The 18,979-nt window shown below is 31.9% G+C and overlaps 1 protein-coding gene across 7 annotated transcripts; it reads left to right on the forward strand.

Moving 5' to 3' along the window:
• The first annotated feature begins 3,781 nt into the window (after positions 1-3,781).
• Positions 3,782-15,107, forward strand: LOC145820061 (putative disease resistance protein At1g61300). Of its 7 annotated transcripts, none has more exons than XM_082914523.1 (4): positions 3,782-3,882; positions 3,997-4,137; positions 11,743-14,731; positions 14,810-15,107. In XM_082914523.1, exons 3-4 carry the CDS (start codon positions 11,757-11,759, stop codon positions 14,814-14,816), a joined length of 2,982 nt encoding a protein of 993 aa, XP_082770649.1. In that variant the 5' UTR covers positions 3,782-3,882; positions 3,997-4,137; positions 11,743-11,756; the 3' UTR covers positions 14,817-15,107. The 7 variants fall into 7 exon arrangements, with proteins under 7 accessions (XP_082770649.1, XP_082770650.1, XP_082770653.1 ...); XM_082914524.1 differs by having other exon boundaries at positions 11,748-14,731; XM_082914527.1 differs by having other exon boundaries at positions 3,782-3,866.
• Positions 15,108-18,979: the final 3,872 nt, after the last annotated feature.

Below are 18,979 nucleotides of genomic sequence, written 5' to 3' on the forward strand. Positions count from 1 at the left end.
CATATATGAATTCAATAACTTTTGAATTTGAATTCAATAACTGTGAGCTAAGAGTGCAGTCTGTGAGCTAAAATGTTGACATGTGCTTGTCTCCAACCTTCTCAAATCAATTTGGGAAGAAGACAGAGGGTAAGAAGACAGTCTGCTTCTCTCAATACACACCTCAACTCTGCAGCAGTATGGGAAGAAGACAGAGGGTATGGGGGAGACAGACGGTATGGGGCAGACAGAGGGTATGCGGGAAACCTTTGATACATTTTGATCTAAACCATTGATCTAAACCATTCATATATACTTGGGATTAATCTTAGCCATTGGATCAAAATGTATCTCACATACATTTTGATACATTTTTCAAAAACCTTTGTGACTTATTATATAGATATATATATTAGCTCAATTAAATTTTAATATAGTTTATTTTCATGCAACATCACTACCAAACCGTCATTTTTTCATCTTGAATGATTATTTTGTTTCGACAGTAAATTAAGAAAATTACAATAATTAAGGGACAAAATAAAAAAAATGTGACTTAAAAGGGGCAAAGTGCAATTTACCATTTATGCTATGTGGCTGTTACGTGGCGTATGACTGGCTGCCAATGTGAAATTTTTAATTTAAAATTGAACGAAAATTTATTTTGAGAGTAATTTGAAAAGAAATTAAAATATTGGAAGCTAAAATGAGAAAAAAAAAAATGTTTTAAGGGTCGAAATAATAATAATAATAATAATAAAAGAAGAAGGTTTAAAGCATTTAATAAATATTTCATAAAAGAGTAAATTAAAAATGCACATCTTGAGATTTGCTTAAAAGACGAATTGCAATATGTGATTTTGAAAATTACATAATGTCCGTTGAAGTTTCTAGTTTCATATCAAATAGTTCATTTTAGTAATAAATCATCAAGTCAATTAGTAGTTTTTAGGGTAAACTATTAATAGGTTATAATAGTTGGACTTAATTCCCATCAAGTCCAATTGAAAATAAGTTTTAGTAAAATTGTCGCCAAAAATAATTTTTTTTGTGACAATTTTTTTATATATGTCTCTAAAAATTGATAATTAGTGACTTTTTTTTGTCATGAATGTTATAAATTGTAGCTAAAACTTACAATTAGTGACTTTTTTTATGACAAATTTTTTTCATAGGACCTATTAGATAATAAGTCCACTTATTGGGACCTACACGAAATTTTATTATTGTATAGAAGAGCAGTTAAGAATTAAATTTTTTTAGTTTTTTGTTAAACAAAAATTTCTAATAAGGAAATATTTATAATTTTCTAAATTACATCGGACAATCTGTATTTTAAAAAAAATTCATAAAATGTACTTGGAATTTACCCTTAATAAAAAAGATGAGTATTTGATAAATATTTGATAATTAATTTGGGGAATAAATTACACTTTGCACCCCTGCATTTTACACAGAATTCCCCTTTGGTCCTCACACGTGAAATCATAACAGTCAATCCCTTACACTTCTGGTTAAATTTCACTTTGGCCCTTACATATGAAATCATGACAGTCAATCCCCTACACTTTTGGTCAAATCCCACTTTGGTCCACACACAAGTGTCAATGTCCTCATTCTAATAAGAAAGTATTTATAATTTTTTAAATTATATGGGACAAATCGTATTTTAAAAAAAAATCATAAAATGTACTTGGAATTTACCCTTAATAAAAAAGATGAGTATTTAATAAATATTTGATAATTAATTTGGGGAATAAATTATACTTTGCACCCCTGCATTTTACACGAAAATTCCACTTTGGTCCCTACACGTGAAATCATAACAGTTAACCCCTTGCACTTCTGGTCAAATTTCACATTGATCCTTACACATGAAATTGTGACAATTAACCCCTTGCACTTTTGGTCAAATCCTATTTCGGTCCCTACACAAGTGTCAATGTCCTCATTCTGTTACTCCATTATTTAAATCTTTAATAGAATCCACTTATTTGACAAGAATATGATTACGAAATGAAGGTAAGAGGAAAACCATCATATTTTTCACCAATACACAATTTGTCCTACATAATAAGCACGTGAGAATTATATAATAAAATATATATATATATATATATATTATATGTTCGTTAGGGGTGTAAATTTGGCCCGGGTCGGCCAATGCCAAGCCTCGCGGGCTCCCGCCAAAATTTGGGCAAAAAAAAATAGGCCTAGGCCCAGGGGTATTCGGGCCTTGGGCGGGCCTGTTCATTTTTTTTTTTTGTTTTTTCAACCAAAATTTTATTATTTTTATTAAAAAAGACACTGGGTTTCCGGCGAGCCAGGCCTTGAGTGGGCCTTAAGTGGGCCGATGGTTGGGGCAACGGGTCGGGTAGGACTTCAAAATGATGGCCTAGGCCCAAGTCCAAGGGCTCGGGATGGGCTCGAGTCAGGGCCCAAATGCGCCTAAATGGGCCAGGCCCATTTCTGGGCCTTGGGCCGCGGGTCATTTTTACACTCCTAATGTTCGTATGCTGAAAATTGGAACAAAGAGACGAAAAAATAGAGTTTTTGAAATTAAAAAGAAAGGCAATAGAGAAATCGAAGAGAAAGGAAGAGAAATAGACAAAAGACTGTGTTACTGTGAAAAATAGAGTTTTGTGGTTCCAATTTATGCAAAACTCTAGTTTATCTTCTTCACAATCCGTGTTTTGTTTTAGTCTACTATAGTCATAATTTGTTGTAAATTTTAGGACAAAGGGATTGTTTGGGATGTTATAAATAAGTGCACTTTTTGACTTTTTATGAAATATAAGTTGGGTTTGAAGTGACGTGGTAGGGAAGTGATGTGACTTTTATAGGATAGTGACTTTTGACTTTTTGACTTTTATTAAAGATGCCAAACTTGGCCAAAGTGTGTATTGGTAAAAAATATGAATGATTTTCCACTCTTACCTTCATTTTGTAGTCATATTCTTGCCACATGATTATATTTTGTTAAAGATTTAAACAATAGAATAATAAAATGGGGACATTAATAATTGTGTAGAAATCAAAGTGAGATTTGACTAAAAGTGTAGGGGTTGACTGTCACAATTTCATTTATAGGGATTAAAGTGAGATTTGACCAAAAGTGTAAGTGGTTGACTGTTATGATTTCATGTGTAGGGACAAAAGTAAAATTTGGTGTAAAATATAGATATGCAAAATGAGAATTTATCCTTAATTTGGGTGTTAGAAGCTATTTGACATGTGTTGAATTAGTATACTTTTTAGTTTTTACTAAAAAAGCATGAAATATAAATTAGATTTAAAATGATATGATAAAGAGATAATATGATCGAAATAAAATAATTATAACATAAATAATATATTGTATTAAAATAACATGTATTATTTCAAACACATGTCAAACACTGAATTAATGTGTTTTGTTTGAGTTTTTTGAATTAAATTTTTTGAAAAATGAATTTTTTTTCGTATTTTTTTGTTTTTAGTAAATATTTTTAAATTTTAAACATTTTTTTTAAAAACTTTTTGGATGCATCTTACTTAGATGTGTTTAAAAAGTAAAATATTTATGAAAAAAATATTTTAAAAAAATTAATAAATACACAAAAATATGAAAAATGTATTAAATTTTCGTATTTTTGATATTTAATAAATTTTTTTAAATTTTTTTTATAAAAATTATACTTTTTAAATATATTTATATTAGGTGTGTTTAAAAATTAAAAAAAATTACTTAAAATATTAAAAAAATTCAACAAAAACAAGAAAATACGAAAACAAGTAGAAAATTTTGAAGTATAGTATTTGCGTGGCTAGCATTGCACTGACTTAAAAATTAAGCTGATTCACACACTCGCTCTGCACACCAAGTCAGCAATGGCGCGATCTGCAATGTAAACCCTAAAACCAGTATGAATGCTACTTTTCATATTTTGATTGTTAATTTTGTTAAAGTTTTTAGGGGAAAATCATTTGGATCAGAGAATTTGACTCTTTCTTCTTGTTTGTGTATGTTGTTGGCAGAAGTAAGAGGAGTGCATCTCTGATTACCTAATTCCCCTTCACTTGAGCTAATTATTCGAGTCACCCGCCACCCATCTGCCTTCATAAACAAACGAATTTTAACAGAAATTCGAGTGGGTTTGCACTCAATGCATACATAAGGTATTCGCTCTTCTTCTTTTTTGTTCCTTCGGCACTGCTTTCTCTTTTTCCTGATCTAGATGATGCTTTGGATTGATTCATCCCATATTTGAATATCATCAATCTTCTGGTTTAGAGTTTAACGGAATTTGATGCCTTTACACCTATTTGTTAGTTTAAAAAAAAAAAATTATTACATAAAATATTAAGTCTAATAAAATTTATGGATTTTCACTATTTTTTAATCCAAATCCTTATTTTATTTATTTGTTTTTGGTTCTTGAACTTAAAGGTGGAACTTTTGACCTTATGATTTTTGGAACGGGAGATTCCATGGAAAGCCCCCCACTAGTCCGGGTGGAATTTTAGAGTGATCTTAGAGTGATTATATGGATGATTGAGATTTACAGTAATTATTTCACGGTCCAACTCTCTAACCTTAACACTGTGAAAGGGTCATTTTTGAAAAGGAAAGTTCTAAACATACATAAAATTCATACAAAAAAATTTGACAAAAATGAGGTGACAATGTTATTATTGTAAATAAATCTATCTTCAATGATGTTTTGTTTTGAAGTGAAAGGGAGCCACATCATTATATATGAATTTTTTTGTTTGTATAACGTTAGTCTTTTGAAAAATCACTCTTTTCCACTATCAAATTTTATTGTCAAAGATATATATAAATTTTGGATTTGGCTTCTTTTAAGTTGGCCATCTCAATTTAAGAGAGTGTTTGGGCTTGGTAAGCCCATTTTGGAACCGATTTTAGTGATTCAAACCTTTCAGTTTTTAGGGCTCGTTGAGTAAAATATTCATGCAAAAAATTAAAATGATCGACATCAGTAGCTATATGTTTGAATCAAATTTGTATTATAAAAAATGAATGAATTTTTTGAAATTATATTTGTCATCTATTTTTTAAAAACAAATATGATTCAAACATATAGTTACCGATATCCAATCATCTTGATTTTTGCATGAATATTCTACTCAATAAGTCTTAAAAAGTGAACGGTTAAAATCACCGAAATCGGTTCCAAAATGAGCCTACCAAGCCCAACCGTTCTCTCAAGTTGATAAGACAATTTGAGAGAAGTCAAACCCATAAATTTTAATGCATCAAGGACAAACAAGCGTACAACACATTCTTCCTTCACCATCTCTCATTTATTTTAAAATTTTAAAATTTCATAACTTTTGATAAAGATGTCCATTTTTTTATTTATTTATAAAATTAGTATTTTTGAAATCCTTATAGCAAAAAACACCCATGAGTAGTAAAATTTCACTACAATGTAACTTTTCTTTTGAATTCATTTCAAATCTTTAAAATGCTTTAACTCTTGCTCTATATGTCTCTTTTTGTTTTGTTTTGTTTTGTTTTGTTTTGTTTTGTTTTTTTTTAAAGGGAAAAATTACAAAAAAAGAAAAAAGAAAAACAACAACTAGAACTTGGCCCTTGTAACAAAATAAACCCTAAGTATTTTTCTGTCAGCTTGAAAATAGGAAGATGGTTTAGATTACAAATAAACTAAAAGTTTAGGATTTAAATTGATAAAATTAAAAACTCATTTTTGCATCAGTTGTTTTACTTAATGAAAATAGATAGATGGTTTAGATTGTAAATAAATTAAAAAATTAGGGTTAAAATTATAAAATTAAAAACCTATTTTTCCATCAATTTTACTTAATGAAAATAGGCCGATGTTTTAGATCGCAAATAAATCAAAAAATTAGGTTTTAAATTGATAAAAATTAAAAAGGGAAAATTAGTGAAACATCTCTCTCCAACTTTGGGTAGTAGGAGAGGTCATTTTTTTTTATTAGCTAAGGTCCCTCGATGAAATTTATCTATGATGTCAAGGAAATTTTTGAAAATTCTCTGTGAAATTAGAGAAATTTCTTTGTGTTGGGGCGAAATTTCTCTGTTGAAATTTCTTTGTGAAAATATTGAGAGTCTCCAACTACTATGAAAATATTATGTGTCCTTTATCTTATAAAATCTTAATATTAGGAACCTTTAAAAAAAAATCCCAATTAAAAACTCATTTTGTCATAAGTTTTACTTAATGAAAATATACAGATGGTTTAGATTGCAAATAAATCAAAATATTAGGATTTAAATTGTTAAATTTAAAAACTCAAAAGTTTATTTTGTTACAAGGGTCAAATTTTAGGATTTTTTTTTTTTGTTGTAATTTTCCCTAAAATTTTTTATTTTTGAAATTTTTTCGTGAGATTCAAGATCCAAGACTCATGATGAATATCAAAATATGTACATATATAAATAAAAGAAAAAAGACATTAAAATTTTACTATGACATAATATCAATTTTGGAATTATTTCAAAACTGTAGAATTTCATAACTTTTGATCTACATGTACTGGATTAGCCCTCATCTAAAAACAATGCCCAATTGGTACACATTAATGTGTGTTTGTGAGGGGAAGATTGTGTACACATTTAACCTTTGGCATAGTGCACAAAGTGGTTGCCCCGAGATTTGAACCCATAACCTCAAGGTTATAAGGTTAGCCCTCATCTATACCTTTAAATTCCCTCTTCTTGAATAAGTGATAGTGAAATTATATTAAAACAGGACAATGAAATTTCACTGTGTAAGCAAAAAATAGGTACCTTATTTCAATTTGGGGGCTGAAAATCCCTGAGGGCTATAAAATTACTAATCATTTCACTATTCTTTTTGTTTTTGAATAGTGAAGTTTCTATCTTTAGATCAGAGAGTCAAATTTCACTAAATATGGATAGTGACATATGAATTTGCTTTCTCTCTCTCCCTCTCTCTCTCTCTCTATATATATATATGTGTGTGTGTGTGTGTGTGAAGTATGTCACATAAATTTACTATAATTGCAATTGATTGCCAATGTGGTTGACCACCATGCATTTGTAGAGTTTTTTTTTTTCCTTTTTTCAATAAAGGAGCAAACTTACTTTACTCACTGTTGGTGTAAAAAAAAAAAATAATAAATAAAAAGAAAGAAAGAGAAAAATGAATGATGGGAAGGCGACTTCACTTTTACCCCGGTGTTTTAAGGCTCAAGCACTTTACCACCCATAGTTTAAATATAGATAGAAAACCTTCATGTGGTTATGCATTATAGTTCAAATGTTAATTTTTTCTGTCCAAGTTGACGGAAATTGTACCATTCACGCATTTTAAGAGTTGGCATGAAAAAAAAAAAAAAATATGAAGTCAAAGTCAAATTTAAATGAGAAAATACTATATTGCCCTTCTTTTCATCTTTTTCATTTAACTTATGTCAAAACCCTAACCCTAACCCTAACTTAACAACCCCCTCTCCTCTCCCCTTCTGTCCCTGTCCATCCACCACCTCCCACACCTTCTGTACCCACTTCTTACAAATTTATTTATTTATTTTTGTAGTGGTTAGTGAAAAGTCAAAAGCATTGAAGTATATGTAAGTATATGTAATACAAAATATGAGGCCTCCTCTAATTGGGGGCCTTAAGCAGTGGCCTTAATAGCCTTATGCATAGGCCAACCTTGACATGTAAGTCATGAAGCACAGATACGGATATGAGACATTGATACGATATGATATGGATGCGGGAATATAACAAAACCTAAGAAAATAAGATATGGGTATGGCTAAGATGCAACTCAAAGAATGGTAAGAATCTATTTTTAAGAAATTAGGTACTGGCTCTATCCCATTTTCATAGTCCCTATTGAGAAATTTTAACTTTTTAAGGAGACAAATAATCATTACACTTGAATTCAAATTTTAAAGCATTAATTACAAAATACCCCTCTATTCTCATTTTTAAATCCTTTATAATTACTAGTAAGGGGCAATTTTGGACACTTTCAAATTTTAAGTTTTGACTTTTCAAAATAGACATGCATTTTGGGACAACAAAAAATGGAATAAGGGACTAATAAAATGGGATGGAGGGAGTATTAGTTAAGATCCCATAGCAACCCCTTTATTTTTTTTAGTAGGTCCTATATAAATTTCATTTGAATATCAACTACAAACAATTTATAGTTCTTGTGCTTTTTCTCTTCCACACTTGTACGCAAATTTATGGAATTGGGGTGGGTGCTGTCACGCCCCATCGGGTTTGTCCCGAATATATTTTGATTTGGGATGGCAACGGATCGGGTTTTTCGGGTTTTGCGCATGAATTCTTGAGCATTAATGCATCGTTTATTTGTTTGATCCCCAAAAAGTAGAACTCAGTTAAGATAAGTGACTTCATACCCATTAGCCTTGTCTCATCTCTCTATAAGATTTTAGGGAACTTGTTGTCAAAAAGACTAAGAGTGACCTTGGGGGATACCGTTTCTTCGGTTCAAGGAGCTTTTGTTAAGGGTCGTCATTTTTTGAATGTAGTTTTGGTAGCAAATGAAGTGGTGGAGTATAAAGTTTTGAGAGATGCCAAAAATGGACTGCATTGTCAGATTTCAGAGTTTCTACCTAAATATTTTTGGACAATTTAGGAACCTCGTGATTCGTGCCAAAGGCCACTTGTCCGTCATAACCAAAATCTTGGCTCAGGAACTTAGGTATGAGGGGGGAGGGTCATGAATTGAGCACCCCACTCACCCAATCAAAGATCGGCCTCTACTAATCATGATGTAAATTTATAGACTTAAGATGCTCATGTTTTGATTATTAATATACTAACTTACTATGTAAGGTACACAAGTATAGATTGCTTCGCTTACTTTGGAATGGATTTGATTTTATCTGATTTTTAAAAGAATTTTGAGTGCACACAACTCTAAAGGAAAGAAATGAGTTCATACATACATTTGATCAAAATCATCTCCAATGCAAATAAAATAACCTTCATCCACAGGCATTTAAACAGCTTATTTCGAGTAAGCACGTAGCCTCATGGTAAGATGGTAAGCATGGCAACAATCACACACATAAATATGCTAAAGCCAAAAAATGCTCACCTAGTACTCTGAGGTAAGCCAAAGAAAAAGAAAGCAATTAGAAAAATGCACGACTCTAATAATGCACATGACTAATGCAACACATACAAAAATGTAACTATTGGATTGCGACTCCTTAACATGACATATGAATTGATTCAAAGCATGCGGTAGCGCACGTATTCAAGTAAGTAAAAATGGCAATGATAGTATGATGAGCCAAATCCTAATGCTTGTGAAGATGGATGCAAATTATGGCAATGATAGAGAAAACATGATGCTATACAACTATAGTAAGCAAGTAAATAAAAGAGAGAAAGAAATGGAGGTTGGGAGACATACATTAAGTGTTACATATTCGCTCTCTTTTCAAGAGTTTGAGTACCCTAATTAACTAACTATTACAACCCCGAATGAAAGCTACTAATTATTACAATACAAGCAAATGAACTAATTAATTACATGAACTACTTAATTACAAACATAGATGAATTGGTTAACTAATTTAATAGAAAATACAAATTGAAGTAGCTAAATTAAAGGGATCAAAGGAGAGGCGGTGAATCATGTGGACAAGGGTGAGAATCCTCCGGAAACCTCCACTGCTCAATGCCAGAAGTTGCTCTGTTCATAGTCTGAAAATGACTCTGTTGTCCACCAACTCCCAAGCCTTAGTGCCATGTGCTGTGATTGTGTGTAAAAAATTGACTTTGTGATAGTTACCATCATTGTATAGCAATAAATACTGATATAATGCATAACTACATTTGTTTTTTTGTTTTTTTAACAATCTTATTTCTAGCTTAACAAATTATTATTAGTAATATACTCTTTAGCTGCTTTTTTTTGTAATAGTTTGTGAAAAGTCAAAAGCATGGAAGTATATATAACTTAAAAATATAGACTACAAAATATGAGGCCTCCTCTAATTGGGGTCTTAAGCAATGGCCAATGGCCATAATGGTCCTTGGCATGTAAGTTATGAAGTACGGATATAGATATGAAAAAAAAAATATTTTTATAATTTTTACTTTTGTATTATACATAAACTCAAAGAATTAATGGTAAGAATCTATTTTTAAGAAATTAGGTATTTGTTTAAGATCCCGCAACAACTACTTTACTTTTTTAGTAGTTCCTATATAAATTTCATTTTAATATCATCAAGTACAAACAATTTATATTGCCCTTATGTTTTTCCTCTTTCCCGCTTGTATGCAAATTTACTTGTTTAATTATTGAAATTTGATTTAATATGATTATTATTTGCTTTCTAAAAAGTATAGATATGGATATGGGACACATATATGACACATTAAGGATATAGTAATTAGATAGATTCTGAGAAAGTATGGTAGTACTTTAATTTCACTATTTTTTTCTTCTCTAGAAAGTAACCAAAGCATTGAATTTATTTTTCTTGTATTTATCTTAACAATTATACTCTAATGCTATGCAAAAATGGAAATGCCTCCTGTCTAGAAGTATCTGTGATTTATAGCATCTAAATTCTACGTGATAGCATCTACAAGAATAGCATTATTAATTGTTGTATAGTAAACAAATTGAATAGAATAATAGGCAGGACGCTTTCTTTAAGATTGTAATTTCCCCTCTGTTATGCAGAAAAGATTATTGGAAATTTTATCTCCAATATAATATGCCTAATCAAGAAAACAATCCTAATCAAGAAAACAATACTAAGGTTGTGTTCCTTAGATGTTTTTCCAACAAAAACCTTAACCCATAAAATATGAAAGATGCTTTCCCAACAATATGAAAGAAAACAATACAAAGGCTGATTCCTTAGGTGTTTTTCCAACATGAACCTTAACCCAGAAATCCAAAAGAAAACAGACAGAAAAGAAGAGAGCATACATCTAGGCTGTTTTCAAGAACCCATTATAAAGAACTAGAAGTTCCATCTCATGGATATTCTCAAAGGAGGACTTCCCATAGATAGAAGCTTGAAGAAATGAAGAAAGCACTCCTCTATTTGTAGAAGGTGAGAGCTTAATAAATACTCAAGATTTCAATGTGGGAAACAAACAAATAATTTGAACCTAATTTCTTTTTGGAAAAGTGAAAAATTGGATTCCCTCCAAAAGTGAAAAGTGTAGAGATGCTTTAAGATTCCAACGTGGGAACCAAGCAAGAGATGTGTAGAGATTATTGTTATTAGTAAATAATATGCAACATAAAAACATAATATAAAATGGTGTGACACTTTGTGGTTTTATCATTTCAACAACAACAACAAAGAAAAACCCTATAAGTTGGCTTAAACATTAAAAACAATGCCACTTCCATGTCATTATAGAAGAGATACTATATATTTTCCAATATAGAACGCATTTCCTATAAATACATTTAACTTGTATTTTGTAATTGGTGACAACAAACTTTGGCGAATGAATGTAAAAATAAGGTACACAAATGGGGAACAATGGTATACACATTGAAAAATCAAATATGGTCGCCCAACAATCTGGCTGACTTAGGTTTATCCATTTCAAATGAAAGATCCATTAACCATTCATATAGTTTCAAAAAATGCCACCAGTATATGGTGATTTTGTTAAAAAAAAAAAAAAAATGGAAATGATATATTTCCTGTACATGGCTGACTGTTTTAATCCATCCTTGCTGATACTGTTTCTTTTTCTTATTTGAACTTCTCTGGTACAAGTTCAGTGTTTCTCAATGATGGCTGAAGTAGCAGCAGCAGCAGCTGCAATGGGGGCACTGACCCAAGCCAAGACAGCATTCTGGGCTCCAATTGTGGACACAATTGCCTCTTCAAATAACATGGAGGAGATTTACACAGCATTAAAGGAGGCAATTGCAATGTTAGGTGCTAAAAGGGATGATCATCAAAATGAAATCCAAAGACGAAAGATAAAGATGCCTTCTAAAACTTATGATCAATGGATTCACAGAGTTATTAAGACTGAAGAAGAAGTGAAGAAACTACTAGCCAGATATGACAAACAAAGTGAAAGCTCACCAATAATTTGTTTTCTTCCACGTTCAAATTTCAGCAATGAGATGAAAAAAAAGGGTGAGAAAGTAATCAAACTTTTGGAGGATAGCAATCAACTTGGGAGTATTTTGGTTGATCAACCACTGGAACCTGTTATCAAGCTGATAGCACCAAATATAAAAAAGTTTTCAACACTTCAAATGCCACTAGAAGATACATTGGATTTGCTGAAAAAAGACAAAGTTAAAGGAATTGCAATCTCTGGAATGATGGGGACTGGGAAAACAGCCATTATGAAGAACTTGAACAATCATGAAGAAGTAGCCAAAAGATTTGATATGGTCATGTGGATAAAGGTTTCAGCAGGGGAGGGCAATGAGAATTTGGACATGAGCCAGTTGCAAAATGTTATTGCTAAAAGGTTGAAAGTGGATATGGAAGGCACCAGTGATTCTGACGACATTGCCAAGAGAATATCAAATGAGTTGAATGGAAAAAGGTATTTGCTACTTCTGGATGACGTTAAAGCAGACCTTGATATACATCCAATGGGAATCCCTCCTTGTGAGAATGGGAGCAAGATAGTATTGACAACTAGAGAGAGCCATATTCGTTTCCCAAGAGTGGATAGGGTGGTCAAGGTGACATATTTGTCTCCTAAGGAATCATTCAGAATGTTTCAAGATGTAGCAAATTGCCCAAAACTTAAAGATGATCGTGAAGCAGAGGCATGTGCATGGAAAATAATCAGAGAGTGCGGTGGTCATCCACTTTTAATAAATATAATAGCAAGTGTGTTCCAAAAGAAAGACTTGAAATTATGGAGTGAAGGATTTAAAAGCTTGAAAAGATTTTCAGAAAAAGGTCAACATGAATTGAAAGAATTGAGGAATGTGATAAAATTCTGTCACGATGATCTGGAAGATACTCAAAGGAAATGCTTACTATATGGTGTGTTATATCCTGAAGAAAAGGACATTTATATAGATTGTTTGTTGGAGTGTTGGGAAGCTGAAGATTTCCTTGGTAATGGTGGTGATTCAAGAAAGGCATATATCGACGGAATTCATATATTGAATAGCCTTAAGGACAAGTCATTACTCGAGGAACATAAGAATCCAAAATATGTTACGATGCACAAATGTATCAGACAGGTACTCTTATATATCTTGTCAGATGATCCTAACTATAAACTTTTGGTGCAACAAATGCCCCCAGATGCAAAATGTTGGAGTGAAAAGATATGGATCTCTTTGATTGGTAAGTTTGACAAGTTGCCAGATTGCCCAAATTGTGGCTCGCTCTCCACACTCTTCCTACAGAAAAATTGGGCTTTGAAGAGTATTCCTGCATCATTCTTTGAGCACATGACAAGTCTCAAAGTTTTGGACTTGCTTCATACCGGAATTGAGTTATTACCATCATCTCTATCAAAAGTGATCGGTCTCAAAGTGCTCTATCTAAACTATTGTGAATATTTGATGGAACTCCCTTCTAGTTTAGAAAAACTTGAACATCTTGAAGTGCTTGATATCCGGGGCAGTGGGTTCAGTAATATACCATCTTTTATTGGAAATTTGAAGAGTCTAAGGCATTTTCGAGTATCCTTCGCCAAATGTGAAAGTGAAAATGATACTAAAGAGGTGGAGTTTAATTGCAATATGATTTCCAACCTTTCTAAATTGGAAGAATTGATCATTGATGTGAAATCACCGAGACACCAATCCAATAAGGTGGTAGTGACTATCATAAAAAATGTGGTTACTTTGAAAAAATTGACAAAACTTCAGTTTTGCTTTTTAAATGAGGAGGTTGTAGATGTCATTGAGGTGGGTACTCCTACTACTTATCTCCGAATCAATTTTCCTGAAGCAAACATTCTTTACACTTTTATTGAGGAAACCCGCTCATGGAGAAGCATCCAAGACATCCGGTCATTTCAATTTTTCATTGATTGCCCTAACTCAAAATACCCTTGTATTCCTAAATTTTATGAATATGAAAGGTATGTTAGATATTGCAATGGTGAAGGCATCAATCATCCAATTTTTGAGGTCCTTGCAAATGTTGATGCATTCGATTTGGTGAACAAGAAGGACATCAAGCATCTATCAGACTTGGGAATTCCAAGCATGAAAGAGGTAAGAGGTTGTCAAATTGAAAGTTGTACTGCACTTGAAACAGTCGTGGATAGTGAAATATTGCCCAACGTAAAGCATTTATACATGAAGAATTTACCCAAGTTGCAAAGCATTTGGAATGACCGAGTGGATCCAGCTACTCTAACCAAACTGAAGACTCTGGTTTTGAGTAGCTGTCAAATGTTGAGAATTATTTTTCCTCTAGTTGTGATTCAACATCTTCGTGAAATTGAATGTTTAAAGATTGAAGACTGCCCAGAAATTGTGGAAGTGGTTGAGCAATCTGCAACCGCTGGAAATCAGGAACTTCTGCCAAAACTGAGGAAAGTAGTACTTTGTGGCCTGCCAAAGTTGGGAAGTATTTGCGCAGATAATTCATTGAAGTGGCCAGCCTTGGAGAAGCTTAACATTCATAACTGTCCAGCCTTGATCAAACTACCATTCGGCAAAGATAACGCAGAGAATCTGAAACTTATCCAAGTAGAAAAGCAGTGGTGGGAGAATTTGCAGAATCAAGAAGTGAAAGAGCAACTTCAGCAATTTTGCACCTTCAGGTAATGTTTTCATCTTTATAGTGTTTTTGTCAAAATAATTTGCAGAGTTTCCTGCCTAATTCTAAGCTTAACATGAAGATCCTAGATTATACAAACATGGTGTTCGTGAGTTGGTCCAACGAGCTTTCCGAGAGATCATGTTCAGAAGTTTGGGTTTCTATGCATTCTCCCTCTGTTTGTTGATACATTCCAGTGGTTGTGGAGTTCTCCTGCTTGGTTTGGTTTGCTTCTTGCTTTTGTTCTGGTTGTTCTCTCATTCTGTTTGGCAAGACATATATAAGAAATTAAAAACTTAAATATGATGATGAAGGCTTAAACTTGTTGTGTCATATTATTATTTATGATTTGAATCACTTTTTTGTGTTTGTTTGAGACATTTAAAAGTTCATAATACTGTTGCTCTCTCTCCATAATTATATCATACCATGATTTTTTGTTGTTGTTGTCCTTGACAATGAAAAAAACCCTGGAAGTTAGTTTTAGCCCAAGGGGAAAGGGGAGGGGATGTTGGGGATCAGTTCCAGGAATTTATCATTTGGTTGACTGAGTATTACACATTATGATTTGATAATCTCATTTGGTGAATGCATAATTCAGCTGAAAGTTCTGATATTTCATTCAATTTAATTACAACAAACATGGTGCAACATTATTGTGCAAATCAAGTGCAATTAAGGTACCATTTATATATATATATATATATATATATATATATTTTCTTAGTTCTTTATATTTTTCGTCTTAATAAGATTACATCTAGATGAAACTATTCTTTTAGAATTACTATTGTTCACATGATTCATATTATATTATTTTAGTAGTGGCCATTTTTTTAGATAAGTTGGTAATTTTTCTACCATAATGTTTGAATTTCTTCTAGCTTGCTCTGTGTATGAAACATGACAGGGACTAGTTGCACCAGCTAGATGTTAATATATATATATATATATATATTTGAATTTTAGGTCTTTCGCAAAGCTTAATTTGGTTTGGTTATAAAGTTTAATACTTTTGATTATTTTGAGCATTTGTAAGGTTTACATTTGTGATGATTTGCACCATCACTATCTCTTTATTTCGTATCTTACCTGTATTTGGTACATTTCACCATTTTATTTTATATCGCACGGGCAGTCACCCAATAAATGTTGTGTGTGGGGTAGAGCTTATCATATTTGAAAAATAATGGGACTATGTGTCACCATGCCTTATTAAAGTGGAAAAGTTTTCGTCATCTAAGTGAAACATGTGTAATACTTAACCTCCTCTTTTCTAATCATATGCAAGAGTACCATGTAATTTAATCGATCACATTGTATTTTGACAAAAATTAGTTCAGTTTTGAGGTTTTATTATGCTTTTCCCCATCTCACATGATGTATAACTCAACAATGTGAGTCATTTTGTTTGGCTAACTTTCTAATATGTTTGGATTTTAGATTTTGAATTTTTGCCAATGAAATTAATATATAGCTAAAAGAAAATGAAGTTTCAGCTTGTTTGGTTTCGTTTTTCTGAAAACAGTTTTCAAAAAATTCTACTTTCTTATTTTCCGTATTTGTTTGTTTTTATTGAAATTTTTTAATATTTTAAGTAATTTTTTTTTAAAAATTTTTAGACATACTTAACATAAATACACATAAAAAGTATAATTTTTGTAAAAAGAATCTTTTAAAAATTCAAAAAATACCAAAAATGTAAAAAAAAAATACGAAAATTTAGTATATTTTTCATATTTTTATGTATTTGTTAATTTTTAAAAATATTTTTTCACATTTTTTTTTGAATTTTTTAGATACATTTAAGTAAGGTGTATTTAAAAAAGTAAAAAAATGCTTAAAATTTTAAAAATATTCACTAAAAATAAAAAAATACGAAAAACAAAAAACTCAGTTTTCAAAAAATTTAATCTAGAAAATTCAAACCAAACTCAGTTGAAATTTTGGTTGGATTAGGAAAATGAGAAGAAAAATGAACAAATATTGATTTAAAAACTTTTTTTTGGGGGGGTTTACTTTTTTATAAAAAATTTGAATATGTTGAAGTAATTTATATTTCTAAATAAATCCAATATCTAAATATAATCTTAATCTTGTTTTATTTTTATTACAAATTTCTATTTTGAGGAGAGAAGATAAGAGTTTCAACAATATTTTTGTTTGTATATTCTACGTACATATTTATAGTAAGGTGTTTTTTTTAACAGAGTGTGTTACAATATTGTTGAACAGGTTGAGTTAAAAATTTCCGAACATTTATTTCTTATTGTGCATAGTTGATTTTTTTTTATTTTTTTATTTTTTTTTAAGTCTCTCTCATTCATGTACATAGACACATCCGTGTTTGTCTTATTTTTGTTTGTTTTGTAGATTGGAACTTTGGAACCATACATCCTTGCGTAACAATTTCAAATCTTGACTTACTCAAGGAAACAAAAAATAAAAATTCAAATCCGAAATGGTAAATCTATCTGATATGCCAACTTCAACTTTATTAGAAGGGCAATCTGCAAGAAATCAAATCATATATTAATGATTGAATCTTCCTACACTGCAGAATGAGGAACTTCAACTTTATCAATTGTTCAAATTAATTAGTCCTGAGCAATACTCCGAATGTAGGCTATAAAAGATTCCACTGATCTGTAAATAATCTCCTACTTTACTACCATGTTGTAGCATAAACTCATCTGGGTATTTAAATGATCTCTAGCTTTCAGGACATGTCTTTGTTTTCTTCATGTTACCAACAATTTAGGCAGCTATTATATTTTCAAATGAATAAATAGAATGAAGTCACATGCAACAAGAGAGTTTTTAAACTTCTATATTAATGGATGGAGATTAAAAAATTTCATTGCAATTGTTTAAAAAAAAAGAAGGGTTAATTACAAAAAAAAATCCAAGGGTTTTGTGTGTTTTTCAATTTAAACTCCAGAGTTTCAATTTCGACAAATTAAACACTGGAGTTTCATCCATGTTTTAGTGTGAACCTTCCGTCCATCTCCGTCCCACTTCATCTTTTTCCTTTTTTCAGATTCAAACCCACATGTTCAAATCCTTTGAAAATCTAGAAATTCCATAGATATTGATTTGTAATTATGTATCAATTTTAAGCAGTAAAACAATCCCAATCAAACAATCAAGACAAATCCACACAACAATTTTAACGTGGAAAAACCACAATTGGAGCGCCTCCAATTGTGATAAAAAAAAACCACGGGCAACAGCCACAAAACAATCCATTAAGAAGATATAAAGGAATTACATAAGTGTACTCTCAATTATCTAGCGAATCCACGCCTGAATTGAACAGACCCCTATGTGCCTCTTCCAATCTCGTCTTCACCTCGGAACTGTCTTGTCCAACGTTGAATCCACAATGCCAATGTCGAATCCACGACGATGAGTCACTCTCGAATCCACCAAAGCTTCAGGCTCAAATTCCCCGGAACACACCGAAGAACAACTCTCTCTTTTGTATTGAACGAAACAAACAATCCTTTAATGTATACTTTTCAAACCATGAGTTGAACTCAAACAAACATCAAAGAAACTAGCAAAATAGCCCCAGATATAAACCCTAATATCCAAGAAGAAGATTTGGAAGCATAACCCTAAAATCTGACTGAACCGCATATTTATAACAATATGTTCCGCGATCTCCGCTCGAGCGCAGGAATGGCCGCTCGGTGCGCTCGAGTGGACCGACGCTCGAGCGCGGGAAATTTCGCTCGAGCGGAAAAATGCAAGTCCCAGTACTTTTGCAGGCGATCAAACTTCTGGAACCAAACATTCTCTGCTCAAGCGCCTAAACCGCCGCTCGAGCGGACAAGCAACTTTGAATGCATTTTTGAAACTTCTCTGCAAGGCGCAATTCAGGTTGGATTCGCATCTAAAAACTCATAGCCTCACTGAAATAAATGAGCGAATAAAAGTACAACTGAAAGGAATTTTGTCAAACAGGATTGCCAATAATAAAAACCTGACACCCTTGTATCTTCCTCGTTGTAACTTTGTTTTGCCTCATTTTCACGTTGTTGAATTCACCTTATGGCTTAGTTTTCATTCTACCCTCATATGCCTTTTTCCACCTCTTTTTGCATGCCGTCGGAACTCCAAAAGTTGGCCAAAATTTTTTTTTCTTCCTCTCTTTGGGCAAAATCTTCTGATTCAAACTCACATGTTCAAACCCTTGTATCTCCCTTGTTGTAACTCCGTTTCGCCTCGTTTTTGCGTCGTTGGATTC

The sequence above is a fragment of the Camellia sinensis genome, chromosome 2, assembly GCF_055761805.1.
Source record: "Camellia sinensis isolate YWXY chromosome 2, ASM5576180v1, whole genome shotgun sequence".
In the NCBI taxonomy this organism is placed as follows: domain Eukaryota; kingdom Viridiplantae; phylum Streptophyta; class Magnoliopsida; order Ericales; family Theaceae; genus Camellia; species Camellia sinensis.

Bases quoted from the DNA above. Each gene is read 5' to 3' on its own strand.
- LOC145820061 (XM_082914523.1), top strand. From the start codon at position 11,757: ATGATGGCTGAAGTAGCAGCAGCAGCAGCTGCAATGGGGGCACTGACC.